This window comes from Malania oleifera, chromosome 3, assembly GCF_029873635.1.
Source record: "Malania oleifera isolate guangnan ecotype guangnan chromosome 3, ASM2987363v1, whole genome shotgun sequence".
Lineage (NCBI taxonomy): Eukaryota > Viridiplantae > Streptophyta > Magnoliopsida > Santalales > Ximeniaceae > Malania > Malania oleifera.
Genome location: NC_080419.1, coordinates 20,876,811 through 20,893,908, shown reverse-complemented (window position 1 = coordinate 20,893,908; position 17,098 = coordinate 20,876,811). Strand labels below are relative to the sequence as shown.

The 17,098-nt window shown below is 35.3% G+C and overlaps 1 protein-coding gene across 1 annotated transcript; it reads left to right on the top strand.

Annotated features, from left to right (window-relative positions):
• Window positions 1-12,307: 12,307 nt before the first annotated feature.
• LOC131150609 (CASP-like protein 1) lies at window positions 12,308-16,815 on the top strand. Its single transcript, XM_058101434.1, has 3 exons — window positions 12,308-12,916; window positions 14,234-14,360; window positions 16,425-16,815. The coding sequence occupies exons 1-3, from the start codon at window positions 12,594-12,596 to the stop codon at window positions 16,647-16,649; spliced, it is 675 nt and encodes a 224-aa protein (XP_057957417.1). The 5' UTR covers window positions 12,308-12,593; the 3' UTR covers window positions 16,650-16,815.
• The last annotated feature ends 283 nt before the right edge of the window (window positions 16,816-17,098 follow it).

Genomic DNA, 17,098 nt, shown 5'->3' with positions numbered 1-17,098 from the left:
TTCTATATAAAGCTAAAAATTGTTTTTCCTGCGAGCATTTAAGATCCTATTCACTCTCTCTCTCTCCCTCTCCCTCTCTCTCTCTCTCCAAAAAACGCACCCTCTCACTTCTCTCTAAATTTCTGGCTCCGATTCTCCCCGGTTCGACGATCAGAAGCTACCACGGTGATCCTGGGGAGATTCTCTACATTATAGCTGGAGCAGAAGTTCAATTTGAGTAGTTTGGAAACCATCTTAAAATTTGGGTAAGTAGATTTTTAAGTATTTTAGTATTACCAGTATTATTTGAAGCTAGATTTTGTATACCATGAAAATATACTGGTGTTTGGTGGAATAAATTTGGGGTGTCATATTTTCAGGAATAGGGTGTTTTGGGCCCCTATAGTCATGGGTTGAGGACCCCAACAAATATTTGTTCAGGAGCTCAGGTAAATTATAGTTCAAGAAATTATGAATAGACAACCTCAGGAAATATGGGTGTATTGATTTACTCGAAAATTTGTATATGTAAATGCAGGTTTTTGGGATTAGTACACTGGGGATATAGGAGTTGAGTGGAGGCCAGCCTTCCAGTCAGATAGGTAAGGAAAATATGCTAATCTAAGAATTTTAGAAAGTATATTAGAAGATTATGTATATGTATATACTATCTTATTATTTAGTTTTTCCAGAATATTATTATTATTATTATTATTATTATTATTATTATTATTATTATTATTATTATTATTATTATTATTATTACAATAGGAGTTACATATTTTAGAGCATGAGAATCTAATTTCTTAATCGTGTGGCATGAATTCATAACAGTTTAGTAAAGTATTAATACAGTTTTACAAATATCATGTTTTACAATATACTAGCAAAAGATATCAATATGCAGTTTCCAGAAAATATGATTTATAGTATTTTTTCAGAATGCCATGACTACAGAACCATAACACTCAGTTATTCAATTATTCAGTTATTCGGTCAGATATTTAGATTATGCAGATCAGTTTTGAAATGTTATGGTTATTTCAATATCATGATAAAAATAGTAAGATAATTATATATATCGTACCATGAGGAAATATTCAGTCAGATTCAAACAGCAGAACACGGTACCTTTGCTATTTCAAATCAGAGTGCAACTACATATTTAGATAGTGTGTGGATTCCATCTACCGTTCCATGAGAGATTGCAGTCTTCCCATAGAGCTGGGTTAAGGTGGTCGGTTTGATAAGGTAGAGTAGTATCGTGCCCGGAGAGACTACAGTGGGCCAGATTGTTGATTGATAGAATTTCATATTGACTTACCTGGTAGGCCAACTAGAGTTAAGACCCACCTACGGGTCGTACAACCTTGTCATGAGGGGTTAAATCATGACATTCAGTTCCCAAGGTATTATCACAGTTGTTTCTATATATACAGATTTACAGTGCAGCTAAATTTTTATTATAATACTAGAATTATGTGCAATTAGAAAACTCAGATATACAGTTGTATTTTAAGTTATAATAAATGTAATATGTACGGTATACTAGACTAACAGTTTCATAGTTTCAGTATTGTATCAGTATATTAATTGTGTAACTCATGGGCCACACACTAGTGATAGCATATTTCCTCTTACTGAGTGTTGCCTTATCCTAATGACTTAACATTTTTCTGGTGATCCAGTTAGACGAGCAGATCAGGCTCATGGGTAGAGAAGTTCTTGCGTTGCCCTTTTTGGAAGGGTGAGTGTTTCCTAGGTGTTGGTTGTTTGGGGTAGATCCTAGGGTTTTTGATTGATGTCACTGGGTATTTTGTGATGTATGTCTTGGGACATTTTAGATTTATGGTATTGTAAATATAGTTTACAGTTTTATTTCTACAATTGCTTAGAAATGTAATATGATCAAAGTTTCCTCAGTGCTCCCTTGGGGCCTGAGATGTTTTTAGAAAATAATACAGAGAGATTTTGCTATATATTTTATATATTAAGTGGGAAAAAATGGCATGAAAAATCATGTCATTACAAGGTCTAGCTCGATTTTCTGAAATATTTAAATGATTGGGTAAGACACATCTCAATAAGACGGAATAAATTATCTACAGTGTGTGGCAGTATGAGATTCATTATATCATAACATATAATCATTGAGTGATAATATCTTTGATAAAATATACCATTTCCACATTCATAATCATATATATAACACAAGCTTTTACTTTCATTTCCAAAACCATTCACACGCAACCCATGTTTACCAGCGAAGTTCCTGAGAATAGGGGAGATTACACGCCCATACATGTAGCTCCCCTTTGTTCTGATACCATTTGTATCCTCGCCCGATTAACTCAAATTCGGCTACAACTGATGCTTATCAAGTTACTTCCCTTAGTTAGTAAGCCCTCAGGCGGAGAGTTTTACTTCGCCTCAATTATTTATGTTATTAGCTCACACATATCCATTTCTATTTTCATTTCACTATCCAGCACATGAGTATCGTTAGTACCCAGTACCAATATCATGTCTGTAACTCATGGCTACCTTGAGGATCTATTTTCCACGCCATGCTTCCCCCCCCCCCCCAATGGTCAGGGTTGTGCGGCCTGAAAGCTGGATCTAACTGCGGTTGGCCGACCCGATTAGATCAAAATATCATATCATATATCCTGCGTTTGTAGTACGACTAGCTGGCCTATAGCCCTAATTCAGACTCAAGGGGCACAACAACTCTACTAAACGGCTCAGTCTACTGCCACGTCACACGCTCCAAGAGTCCGTGTGGTTGCATTATGACCACTAGCAACGGTACCGTGCTCAATATCACTACCCATCATTAGGGTTTCCATATCCATCCGTGAGGGTTATCATTACCACATACCTACAATCATTATGCGGTATTGGCATTTCATCAATCACATTTCATTGATCCCATTACAGCTTTCGCACTTCACAATGTTCACATTTCCCAGTATTTACATTCATCATTCTTAATTCAGTATTCACATTTCAAAAATCACATATCAATTTCCACATTTCAATATTCATATTGCAGAATCTACATTGCAATATTCCCATTTTTAATGTTCACATTTCATCTCATACTATATATATATCATTTCACGTTATTCAGCATTTCTCAATAAAACATTTCCATATCTCATTTTCATCATTTCTCGGAAGGTACTTTTTAATACATATCACTTTTCATCATCTTTCACATTTCAAATCACATATCTCAATTCATATTTCATAACTTCATATTCTCAATATAAATCAGTTAACCCAATTACAAATACATTTTAGTATAAATCATATGTCACACAAATTTTCATCTGATATTCATATCATAATAAATTTCAGGTAAAATATCATATTTCCATTTCTTATATTTTCTCAACCAATAATATTCAGAAAATACTGCAATAATTTATTCCCCTTATCTGAATTACTAAGAGGTCCACTAACACCCTAAAGTATATGCTCATCGGCGTTCGTAGCCCAAAAGCCAAAAATTCACATTTACCCCAAATTATTCAACGCAGCCTCCACAATATTAACATTTAATATTCCCTATGCCCCAAACACTCCAATTTAACCATTAAAACTAACATTTAACACCCTTACCTCTGATTTGGAGTGGTGCCCCAGAACCGCAAACTGAAAATCTACTCTGCTTAAGTTGCAGAGAATCTTCCTAGGAACCTCGTGGTGGTTCCTAATCATCAATCTAAGTTTTAATGGAGCCGAAATTGAAGAGAGAAGAGAGAAAGGTTTGTAAGGTTTTGGGAGAGAGAGAGAGTGTGTGTGTGTGTGTGATTTTTGTTTTGTTATAAACAAATGACTCGCGGGACTTCCTTATCAAGCTCACTGCAGAAAAAATCGTCTACATTTTCTTCAATGTTCAAAAAATCGTCGACGGTTTGGGTTTTAACCCGCCCATTTTCACTGTTTTACCTATTACCAGCTCGCAGTAAAAAGAAAACCGTCAACGGTTTCCATCGGCCCTCACGAAACCGTTGATGGTTTGGGCTTCCCAAATCGAATTTCCTCGTTTTCTTATTTTTCTTATTATTTAAAATTTCTCGGGTCTCTACATTCAACCTGCAAACTAAATTTTCTTTTCCTGGTTCAACGAATCCCTCTGGCTGTACCATATAGATTTGTTCCTCCAAGTCATCGTGAAGAAACGTCGTCTTCACGTCCATTTGTTCCAAGTGAAGATCATAATGGGCTACCAACCTCAACACAATTCTGATGGAAATATGTCAAACCACTGGAGAAAAGATCTCATCATAATTTATCCCCTTCTTCTGTGAGTATCATTTAGCCACCAACTGTGCCTTGAATTTCTCACCTTCCTTTTTTGAAATTGTGTCTTTCTTCATGTAAACCCATCTGCAACCTATCGGTCTCTTCCTATCTAGAAGCTCCACCAACTTCCAAGTTTGGATTTTACGTAGTGATTCCATCTCCTCAATCATTGCTTCCATCCATCTACCTTTCTCCTGACCATGCACTGCCTCTTGAAATGTAATTGGATCATTGTAACTGGTAAGAAAAACATAAGACACCAACTCTTCAAAACCATACCTTGGCGGAGGTCTAATAGTGCATCTAGATCTTTGTATAGGAAGATCATCAACTTGCTGGTTTTCCAAGCTAGAGCTCCCTGCAACCATAGGACCATGATCATTTTTGTTGCCTTGAGCTTCCAACTCCACCTCATAACATGTTTATCACTGCCCCAGCTTTTTGGCTCTAGTTTCTGTTCATCAAAATCTTAAGTACGCTTCACCATAGCCTTTTCATCAAAGACTACATCCCTGCTGATCACCACCTTATTTGCCATTAGGTCCCATAACTTGTACCCCTTTTACATCCTCTGGATATCCCAAAAAAATGCAACGACGAGACTTTGGGTCAAGCTTAGACCTCTCCTCACTAGATACGTAAGCATAGGCTTGACACCCGAATACCTTTAATCTAGAGTAGTCTACTGCATCTCCCGTCCAAACCTCTTCTGCCACTCTACCCTCTAGTGACGCCCTTGGTGATCGGTTTCTCAGAAAACAAGTCATACTGACAACCTCGGCCTAGAAGTTCTTCGGTAGCCTTGCATTTAATCCGAGACACTGAGCCCTTTTAGCAAGAGTCTAGTTCAACCGTTCTACCACACCATTTTGCTGAGGTGTCTGGCGAACTCTAAAGTGTCTCTTGATGCCCTGCTCCACACAAAACTCCATAAACCGAGAATCAGCATACTTGGTCCCATTATCCGACCTTAAGTATTTGATTCTCCTCCCTGTCTAGTTTTCTACTTTAGCTTTCCAAATCTTAAACCTAGAAAATGTATCTGATTTATGACACATGAAGTAAACCCAGACCTTCTGTAAGTAATCATCTACAAAACTTACGTAATGCACATGTCCACCCTTTGATGCAACTTTGACTGGGCTCCAAACATCTGAATGCACATAGTCAAGAATACCCTTTGTCTTGTGTATAGCTGATCTGAACTTTGCCCTGTTCTGTTTTTCAAGAACACAAATCCTAAAAAATTCCAGTTAACATGATTTCAAGCCCTTCAAGAGTTTCCTTTTGTGTAGTTCCTTCATATCATGTTCCCCCATATGCCCAAGGTGCATATGTCATAAGACAAACTCATCTGATTCAACATCTACGGCTGCAACTCCACCTACAACGGTAGTTCCTTGCAATGTGTAGATATTCCCATCCAGTTTCTGCCCTTTCATTACAATCAGATTACCTTTCCATATCGTCAGAACTCCACCTTTGGACTTGTAATTAAAGTCATTACAATCCAAAGTACCGAGTGACATCAAACTCTTCCTCAACTCTAGTATATGTCTTACATTACACAACGTTCTCACAGCACCATCAAACATTTTTATCTTTACATTTCCTATGCCAATGATTTCGCAAGAAGCATCATTACCCATAAGAATTGATCCAGAATTCACTAACCTATAAGTGTTGAATCACTCCTTATTCAAAGTCATGTGATAAGAACATGCTGAGTTAAGTATCCAAGAGTCCGTTAGATTATCCGACCCCGCTAAAACTTATAGAACATCACTATCACTATATGTTGAATCTCCTTCTTGAACAACATTCGCAGATTTTGAAATACCCTCATGTTTTTTAGAATTTCCCTTTTTCCAATCCAAACACTCTGGTTTCACATGCCCTTTTTTACCGCATTTGTAACACCAAATTTCTTTCTTCTTCTTGGATTGATTGCGAGATTTCTGACTTGATCCATGTTTGAATTTTCCTTTGCCTCACTCGTTATTACCCTTTACCACAAGTCCTTCTCCTTCATCACATATTTTCAATCTTTGATGAAAATTCAATAAAGCACTTGTTACCTCTTCAAGATCAAGAGTTTCTTTTCCCAATGTAAGAGTGGTCACAAGATTTTCATAGGTATGAGTTGAGGGCAAAAAATTCAGTAACATCAAAGTTTTATCATTCTCATCAAACTTAACATCAACTCTTATCAAATCACTAATGATTTGATTAAAGACATTAATATGTTGATCTAAATTTGATCCTTCAACCATTTAAAGTCAATACAAACATTGATTAAGAAAAAGTTTATTATTGAGAGATTTTTGACATGTATTGGTTTTCTAACTTTCGCCATATAGCAGCTAGAGAATCCTCCTCCATCACCTGATAGAGTACTTCATCGGTCAAACACAAGCGTATTGTAGAAGCTACCTTTGCTTTCAAATCTCCTCATGTTGCCTCATCCATTCCATCGGTTGAACATCAAATAAAGTCTTAGTCATTCCTTGTTGCACAAGAATATTCTTAACTCTCCTCTGCCATAAACCAAAATTTCCGGTTCCATCGAATTTGACAATGTCAAATCTCGCCAGAATGACATATATCAAAGTACACAATTCACTTCACAAATGATCACTCTCTCGATCAATACATGCCCAAAATTACATATATAACAATCTTTCGGAGGTTTTCCTCCAATTACCCAACTACCCCAACATTCAAGTTCAAATTTTGAATTTCTTCTCACAACCCAGACACACTCGTCAACGAGTACAGGAGATTCGTCAACGATTCAAAGATGACCACTCGTCGACTAGTCTATCCTTTTGTCGACAAGTCTTTAACTCTGAGATTTTCTAACTCTCGATATCTACTCGTCGATGAGCACAGGGCACTCGTCGACAAGTCACTATTGTGCTGTCTTTTTATATTTTTCTTCCTTCTTTGTTTATGAAATTCAAAATATAAGAGTCACACCATAAACAACACCAATAAATGAGGACCATTAAATCATGAGACGAACAACAATTCGAGTGAACCCCACTTTTAATCATATGGCTACCAATCAAACATTAGAGTATCTAACTGCAACAAAATTTTTTCGAATGTATGATTATGTTCACATGCACAAGAAAAGGTTATGGTCAAACCTACATCTCATCAAGCTAATTAAACGATTAGGAGTAGGTATTAACTTTGACAAAAAGTAGGAAAAGAATAAATAAAAGATAGAGAAGATGATGGGCATTAGAAAAAATTTGATTCCATTTTCAATGTTTTCTTGCCACTAAATCTTTCATTTTTTTAACACCGCATTTAAAGGAGAAATTTTTGTTCGAAGTTGATCTTTCCTTATCGTGGATCCTATTAATATATATATATATATATATATATATATATATATATATATATATATAATACTACCCAAAAAAAAATTAAGAAATATGTTTAGTTAGAAATATATATCTTTTGTGAATTTAGATATAATTCAAAAGTCTCACTTGTATATCCCCCAACAATCATTTTCCCCATTTGACGAACATCTTCTCTCATGAACGGTGACCGCCACCATCACTGGCGGTCGCCGACGCCAACAACGGTGGCCACCCAACCCACAGTTGTTATTAGACCCTGGCCAATATTTTTAGATTATAGTTTTTATTTTTGAAAAATTTAAGTTATATTTAATTATTAAACATATTTTTAATAACAAAATATGCATAAGATCACTTATATTATGCCCAGAAGAATTATGAATTTTAATTTGTACGGGTCATGAATTTAGATCAAATTTAACTTAATTTTATATTATATGTTGCTTAAATTCAAGTAAATCTAAATTTAAATTCTAAATTTAAAATTCTAGGTTATTTTTTTATTTTTTTGAAAGGTTACTATTTTTATTTTCTAAAACAAAACAAAAAACTCCCATACAATTTTTTTTTATTTTCTAAAACAAAAAAAATGCCCATGCAAATTGTTTGAATCCTTAATCAAACTTGTGACTTTGGTGACCCCAAAGTTACGAGTTTGATTTCCCCTTGAGACATTATGCCTGTGAATTATGACGGGTGCTAAGGTGCTTGAATGGAGGGGATGGCTTTCACCCCTCTGAGTTTGGTACTGCGCCATAGTGTCCAAAGTGGCGCGATGGTGGCTAGAGTCCCTAAATTATCAAAAAAAAAAAAAAAAACCAACATGAGGTATTTATTTCAGCCTAAATAGCCAATTAATCTTCCTACAAACTTGTAGGAATAGGTTATGGCTCATCTTCAGAGTTCTTTAATTCGAAATTAATGCATAATTTTATCTTTAATTAATTAATTAATAGGTTTTGGTTTGACTAGTTAGTCTCAATCATTTTCCATAGAATGGTAGGTGTTATATCGTTGTCCTCACAAACTTAACCCTTGATTAAGATAGATGGTAAATGTGAGTAATTTAAAAGGAGCCCTCAACCCTTAATTTTTCTTTTACCATTGTAATTTTTTTATAAACTAAAATAGAATTTGATGACGACGTAACTCGTAAGGTAGTGTTTAAAAGCACAAATTACGTATCTTCAATTTAGATTTGTATAAATTTAAATAAAATTTAATGTAATTTTATGCTATATTACTATTTAATTGGAAGCATAAATTTTGAATATAGGAATTGAATCTTGCATATTCAAAGGACATTAAATATAATTATATATTTAATTTTGTCCAAATCTATATAAATTTAAATCAAATTTCTCACTCCGTCCATGCTCCCCAATGCATAATACATTTTATTTTAATTTATACAAATTCAAATCGAGACTCAAACTCCATATTCTCAAATGCAGTGCAAAAGGGGAAGTATCCCTTACAAATCAAAATTCTATTAAACTATAGTTTTAATCTGATAAACATATTTAGCACGTACCATCACCCTTCCTCTCTATTTATGATCGATCATTAAACTTGGAGAACGTGGAATTTAAAAAATTAATCCATTAAAGATGAATATTTCTTGAAATAATGGTATATACATAATACTGGCTACATGCTACCTTGTTATATATTCAAGATAGTTTATCGGAAAGACTTGTAAGAAACGATCTCTTTTACGTACGTAGGATTAGGAATCACCAATTGTAAGATGTCATGTTAGGATTTGAATTCATACAAGTGAGAAGAAATTATTAGACCAAGTTAGGTCATCTAATCAAGTCATGTTTTAGACAAATAATCATATCTTTATTTTCGAATGATTAGGTGATGTTGTCTAATAATGATATTAATGTTGCCACTTCCCATATTCAAAATATAATTATTTTCATTAAATTTGAAATTCTTGGCTCCTCACTCTATGTTCTCCTAATTTTTATTTTTATTTTTTATTTTTTGAAACGGTGGTATCCAAGGCCCTTTGGACTCTTGACTAATCCACCGGAATAATAAGTCTACCTCTCTACCCTTCTTCCCTTAAATGTCAAGGTATTATCTAAAATAAAAAACCATAACCCTCAAGACTCGACCATGATTATTTAACTATTAAAATCTTAAGTTTACCACCTAAGCCAGCTTGGGAGAAATTATTAGATAGACTAGGTCTACCACATCATCTATAGACAAATCCAATTAAATTTTTTTTTTTTTCTTTTTATAACACGGGGACTCTAGCTACCATCGCGCCATTTTGGACACTATGGTGTGAAACCAAACCCAAGGGGTGAAAGGCAAATCCAATTAAATGTTGACAACTCTTAAGTAGACATCTCAACAAATCCTAACAATTGTTCCTTCCCAAAACAAGCTCTAATTTCCTTTCTCGCTTAGGATATAAATGCATTTTTTTGCCCTTTTTAATGCAATTGAAATATATATATATATATATATATTAAAATAAAAAATCATATTGAAAAGGGGGAAAAAAATATTTTGAGTTTGGAACATAATATAGTCTTATTTACTTGAAGAAATGGAAAAAAAAAAAATTACATTCCCAAATACCATGAATCTAAAATTCAGAATATAAATAAATGTTCGTATATATATAAAGTTGTAATAGAATATAAAAAGATTATAAAAGTCCGTTTCTTAATTCTTTAAGAAAATGTGTCACGTTGATTACGTTTTAGGACAACTTATATATATATATATATATATATATATATTTGAGTAATTATATAAATTTTAGATCCATGGAACTAGGAAATGTAATTTTTTTTCTTTTCTTCCTCAAAATAATTTTTCTTTTTTACTTTTCAGTGTCATTTTTTAGAACTTATTTTTAGAGAGAAACAATTGACTATGATTTGTTGATGCATCTACTTAAGAGCTATCAACATTTAATTGGTTTAGCCTATGATGTGGTAGATCCAGTCTACCCAATAAGGATTTCTTTAAAACTAATAACATAAACTTACATAATAAATGAAAAGACTATTAGGATTTCCTACAATTAATATGGAATCTCAAATAATAAATAAAAGAAAACTTGATTTATTTCCTACAGAAAATTCAAATAAAACACTTGTAATTACAATAGGATGACACGTGGAGATTAAAGACTACTTGAAAACTATTGCTACCTTGTTATATATTTAAGATGATTTGGGTATGTTATTACTATAAAATCGAAAAAACTTAACGATCCCTTTGTATGTACATGTATGTAGGATTTGGAATCACCAATTATAAGATACCATGTTATTTTTTTTTATTTTTTATTTTTTATTATATAAGAACTTCAGCCACCAACATGCCCTTCGAACCACCTGATGCGGCACCAAACCTACGGATCAGCGTCCTCCTCCTAGGTCTCGCTGATTAGGTAAAGTTCGGAATGCGGACACGGCTTCCGTGCATCAGTTGGACGTTCGACCAACCCGACCCCTAGGACACATCTTCATTACCATCCATGGTCCTCGCTAGCTCACAGAGAACTCTCACCATCTACGGTCCCCGCTGGCTCACAGAGTGAACTCTCACCATCCACGATCCCCACTGGCTCACAGAGTAAATTCTCACCATCCACAGGTACCGCTGGTTCCGTGAGTATATCTACTTGAAATTGAACCTCCAATACCCTTTCTTATATACTGATGTCTTTCCACCGCTCCATGCCCGTGGGGGCTACCATGTTAATATTTAATTCCATACAAGTAAGGAGAAATTATTAGATGATGACAAACAATCATATCCTTACTTTCAAATGATTTTTAAAAATTTTAGCGAGAGGTATGAATTTGTGTAGATCTTGCATGACTTTTGTGTGCTTCCTCTTTAAAAGTTATCACATTAATTGTTTTAAGCACTCATCATGTGACAACTACAACACAAAAAAAAAAAATTAGTAATCAATAATACCCTTGTTCTCCATTGACAAAAAAGGAAAAAGGGAAAAAGGAAAAACACAAGCTACTTAATTAATTAATGCCTTTCTATGATTTTCATTTTCATTAAATTTGAAATTATTGGCTCCTTACTCATCTATGTTCTTGTTTTTCCAAAATAATGATATCCGAGATCTTTGAACACTTGACTAATTCATGGGGAGAACGGATCCACTCCTCTACCCTTAAACCCTGTTCATTTAATTGAAAAAGTCTTGAATTTATTACCTAAGTCAATCTTAAAAGATATGTTCTTGTAATTTTTACAGCTAATCCATGCAATATGCATATACCAATTGTACAATTTCTTCAATTCAAATTTTTACACTATTCCACATAAACACGACAAAAATGAACTATCACAATGATAGGATGGTGGTTAAATACTAAAATCGATCATGCCCTGTAAACATATGTAACGCCAATCCCAGACAAGAAATTTTTTAACATTATATTATCGCCTGTATCAATCATGAGCTGGCTGGCTGCCTATCTTCGTCACTTACCATCACCTATTAATATATATAAAATCAAATTATCGTCGATCAAACAAATCAACAAATCATAAGCGCACACGTATATAATACCAAAGCATCAACGTTAATTCTGTCAATATCTTCCACCAGATTCATCTGACCAATTAAGCACATCCATCCATATATGTCCCGTGAACTCTATCCAAGCTTGCTTTTCCAATCCCTAATCCTAATTAAGAACACTCCTATTACAAGTTACTGAATACATTTGACAAATCCATTTCTAATCAGATATTTCATATTTTTCAATTCGTTCTTACGTGTGGGAAACTCAAACTCCCTTCACGTACCATACACCACCTAACAGTATATATACATCCATACCATACATACACTTACCTCTTATCTACCGAGGCTTTCGTTAATTGGGCAACACTTAGGTACGTACGGGAGTCATCATGGCGACCACGGATGATAAGCCGGCGGCGGCGGCGGCGGCGGCACCGGAGGAGTACAGCAAGAAAGAGGCCGTGGCGGCGGCGGCGGCGCCACAGGCGGGTTCTAGTATTGAACAGGGAAAGGCGCCGGCGGGGCTTCGAGGAGTTTTACTGCGAGCAGACTACTTGGCGGCGGACGTGGGGCTGAGGATATTAATATTCGCGACGACGCTGACGGCGGTGGTGGTGATGGCCACCAGCAAGCAAACCAAGTTGGTTCCGGTGCCCGTCCCCCCCTTCTTAGCCCCCGTCGCTGGTAAATTCCAAAACAGTCCGGCCTTCATGTAAGTACTACTCTGCATGTGCGTGTACGTATATATACTAGCATTTAATGTTATATAGCTTGGTGGAGGAGGTAAAGGTGACTCCTTGTCCCACAGTTGCGGGGGAAGAATCTAATGTTGAACCTTTTGTAAACTCACTCTCTTCTCTACGTGCGTCAATGAGATCTCTCTCATTATTTTGAGACCCAGCAGACATATAATGATAAACCATTCAATAAATAACTTACTATATTTACCTAAACAACTAGGGGAGCATAATTCAGCTGAAACTGAATTAACCTTATAACTCTATCGATTTAGTTTGATTCAATTTTTATTTTTACTGAATTTTGATTTTTGATTTTCGACTTGATTAATATGAAATTTCGTTCTTTCAATTAACATGATTCTTTAATTCATACACATAATACAAGAAATTTTTGAGGAAGGAATCATAACTTGTAAACTTCAGTTATGCATGACTTGAAAAGATATGCCTCTACTATTGAAGACTAATTAATTAACCTTGAACGTAAGCTTAGCATAGCAACCAAACAATTACGTCTCGGGCGGAAATTACCTTTCAAACACACTTCTCCTTTTTTAGTTTTATTTTATTTCATCATTTCTATAAGCTAGGTACCACCACGTGCGCAGGACCAAACCAACACCCATTTTGTTCCTACCAAACACTGAACAACATAAAACTTTTGATGGTTGATTACAAAGACATGAACCACCAAAACACAGCAGGCACTAATAGAGTGTTTTTGAAAAAATGTCACCCAAATTTGGTAATATAGCTAATTGGGCGAGTCAAAATCAATTAATCATGCAGTGACATTAGCTAGATTGCAGTGTTTGATGCCTTACACTAAAAAAAAAAATGCAAAATAAAAAAAATACAAACCCCATATTTGAAGAGGTCTTGAATTTGAAGTTGTAATGAATTTAAATAAAATATAATATAAAATTGTATTGAAATTTGTCTAAATCCATCCAAATTCAAATTTAAGATCTGAAATTCATGCTCCCAAATTTCACCAGAGAAAGAAACTAGTAATGTCAAGTCATGAGGCTAACTAGAATGACTTGATGCTTGGAAATACACTCCACTCGGTAGAAATCTAGCTCTTGCCCATTTCATAAACTAGAAAAGCTAACAAAACGGGCTCTACATGTTACATTTCACAAATGAAGTCGGGACAATTCTTGAATGTATTGCCTATTAAGAAATTTTTGTTTTATCTTACTGTAGAACAATCTCTATCTTCTTCTTGTTATTAGCATTAGATTTAAGAAACCAATATTTAATTATATAGTTATATTCCTGTGCAGATATTACATAGCAGCATTATCAGTAGCTGGCCTGTATAGCATTATTTCAACACTGGCATCTTTGTCAACCATCTCAAAGCCAGCTTTCTCAAAGAAGATATTTCTCTATTTGGCATTACTCGATGTGGTAAGCTAGCTGTTACCATTATATTCACTGTATAATAATCAGTAAGAATAATCAAACAGCCATACCTCTGGACAAGATATAAAACAGCCAAACAACTGCAAGTTCGAGAAACTGCATCGATCAAAGAAGCTCCTATGCTCTCTGTGTAGTTCATAGGGTAGATGCCAGAAAATTAAAACCAGACTTCTCTCCTTTTCTCTCCTGCACAATTTGTTGATTGGGCTTCAATTGTTTCTGAAAATATTCTAGTTCCTTTCCATCCATAGGTGGTAAAAAGTCCCTGCCATGGCACTGATGGCGGCAGCATCAGCTCTAACTCTGCTAATAGCATCCCCTTTCTTAACTTCAAAAAACATGAACTCTTATCTCATTTCTAAATGTTCCAAGACAAGCTCAATTGAAACTGCTTCTTATGTAGGAGCAGTTGTGCCCCCACCCCTCACGCCCCCTCACAAAACCCAATCCACTCTTGAGTGTTGACAGCCAAAGAAGAGATGAGGCATGCTTACACATTTGCATCCATCAGTAACACCCTTCCCCATGAAAACATATTGAGCTAGAAGCCTGAAGCTAGCTAGAGAATACAACTATTTTTCTTTTCTTTTCTTCTTTTTTTTTTTTCTTTCTGGAATAAATCAGACACAGGACAAACAATGCCTCGGTATGCATCCTCTTCCCCACACTAGGCCCTCTGCCATTGCACAGATAGAAGCTTTTCTCTCATGATATACCAATCACCCTTCATAGAAAACTGACCATTATGGTCTAGCTACTGTCCACATGAACCAACATTGCCCAACAGAGATTGCCCTAATAACTTGCTACAAGTTGCAACTTCAAAACATCTTCATCCACTGCAGCACGAAAAATTCACCTCTTACTGCTACTTATATCAACTTTAGTCCGCATGTGTTTGTGGTTTCAATAGTTCTTCCGTGGTTGTTAAAATATTTATATGACAACTTCCAGATAAACACCCTTTTCAAATATTCTCTAATAGAGAATCACTATCCTAACAGAAACATAGAAATTCGTAATCATTCTTTTGCTTGGTTGTTTTGTGAAGCTGTGCCATTAAAAGCTTAAAAACTATCAGGTGGTAGGTCAACAATGTATATCAAGCTATCCAGCACTCTCACACAAAATCAAACCCATCTCACATGTGAAGAGGCAAAATGTTGAAATTAAATGGATGCACAAATTCTAACAGAACGAAGCACACTACAACAGACAAGGGAAAATACAAATTATAAGACCTGAACTCAAGACCTCCTGATACCATGCCAGATCACCTCTTGACCTAAAAGCTCAAGCTGATAACTGGTGTATATTACAAGACTTGAACTCATGAGCTCCTGATACCATGTTAGATCACCTCTTGATCTAAAAGCTCAAGCTGTTAATTTGTGGACCAACGGTGTATATATCATGCCATCCAGCGAAGACCATTTTTGTAGTAATAAAAGCAGTGCAAGGCAACAAACCACTATTAACACAGCAACATAAACAATGACGTTAAAAAAAAAACTACAATGCCTATGGTGCAGCCCATGTTACTCATATGAGTCACTAGCCTAATATAAACCTAGAAATTTGAACCCATTCCAAATCTCTTTATACAGTGTAAAAAAAAAATAATAAAAACGAAGATGTTAACACAGTAGTAGGAGAGATGATGTTAACCAACCTACGGTGTCTATGGTACAGAATTTTTTTTCTTGGCTATGGTGTAAGTACTAACTGGACATGAAAACAGAAACTGGTACTCATTCATTATACAGTTTGCAAGATGATAGTAGTAATAAAAGAATGTGTTCCCAGATATACAATGCCTATGGGGCAGAAGTTAGTGAGCCACTAACTTAGCAGATGTTAGTGAGTCGCTAACGTAACATACACAGAAATATGTATTCATTGCAGACTATACCAGTAAATTAATAACCTAATACAAAAATGCAAGATTTTACTCATTCTCACCCTCACCATACGTTTTTGGTTGTATTCTGTTCCATTAAATACCAATTCCTTAATGGTGCTAACAAACCTAAAATGTCTATGGTGTAGCTAATGTTGGGGCTGGTAGCCTCAGCCACAGGCACAGCAGGGGGTGTTGGATATATAGGATATAAGGGCAATTCACATGCCAACTGGCTCAAGGTGTGCAACATTTATGACAAGTACTGTCGATATGTTGCAGTATCTATTTTTATCTCCTTGGCGGCCTCTATTCTGCTCCTGCTGCTCGTGATGCTCTCCATATTCTCCCTGCACTGTCGGAGTCGCCCTTAGATTGGTTTCTAAAGTCCGGACAGTTGAATGCCAGCTGCATCCTTACTGAAATTGTGTTACATTGTGAACCTTAATGCTGTTTATCTGTCAAAATCTGTAGTTTGTATATGTCGTTGTCTACTTCTGCTGAATCTTGAATTTAATTTGTCCTCTATTAATATTTAAACTGGGAATTGGGGGTGTGATTAAATACCTTAGAGGAAAATATGAAAACAACATAATTTTCATCAGCCTTTGGTTCCAAAAAAATGGAATAGCCATTGTACAAGGATATAACCGTATGCATATCCACACATATATAAAGGTGGTGTCCTTTTAAGACAAATGAACATACAAAAGTTGGTGTTATTCCAATCAACATAGAATAGACTAGGAATATTATCCCCCCGTCTCGGGGTGAAATTTTGGAACAAAAAAACAAATGAGGCACAAACTACGTATAAAATTTG

Excerpts from the sequence above, each read along its gene's own strand:
- LOC131150609 (XM_058101434.1), top strand. The coding sequence starts at position 12,594 with ATGGCGACCACGGATGATAAGCCGGCGGCGGCGGCGGCGGCGGCACCG. Across the intron at positions 12,917-14,233 it reads CAAAACAGTCCGGCCTTCAT|ATATTACATAGCAGCATTAT; the intron begins GTAAGTACTACT and ends ATTCCTGTGCAG. Across the intron at positions 14,361-16,424 it reads ATTTGGCATTACTCGATGTG|CTAATGTTGGGGCTGGTAGC; the intron begins GTAAGCTAGCTG and ends TCTATGGTGTAG.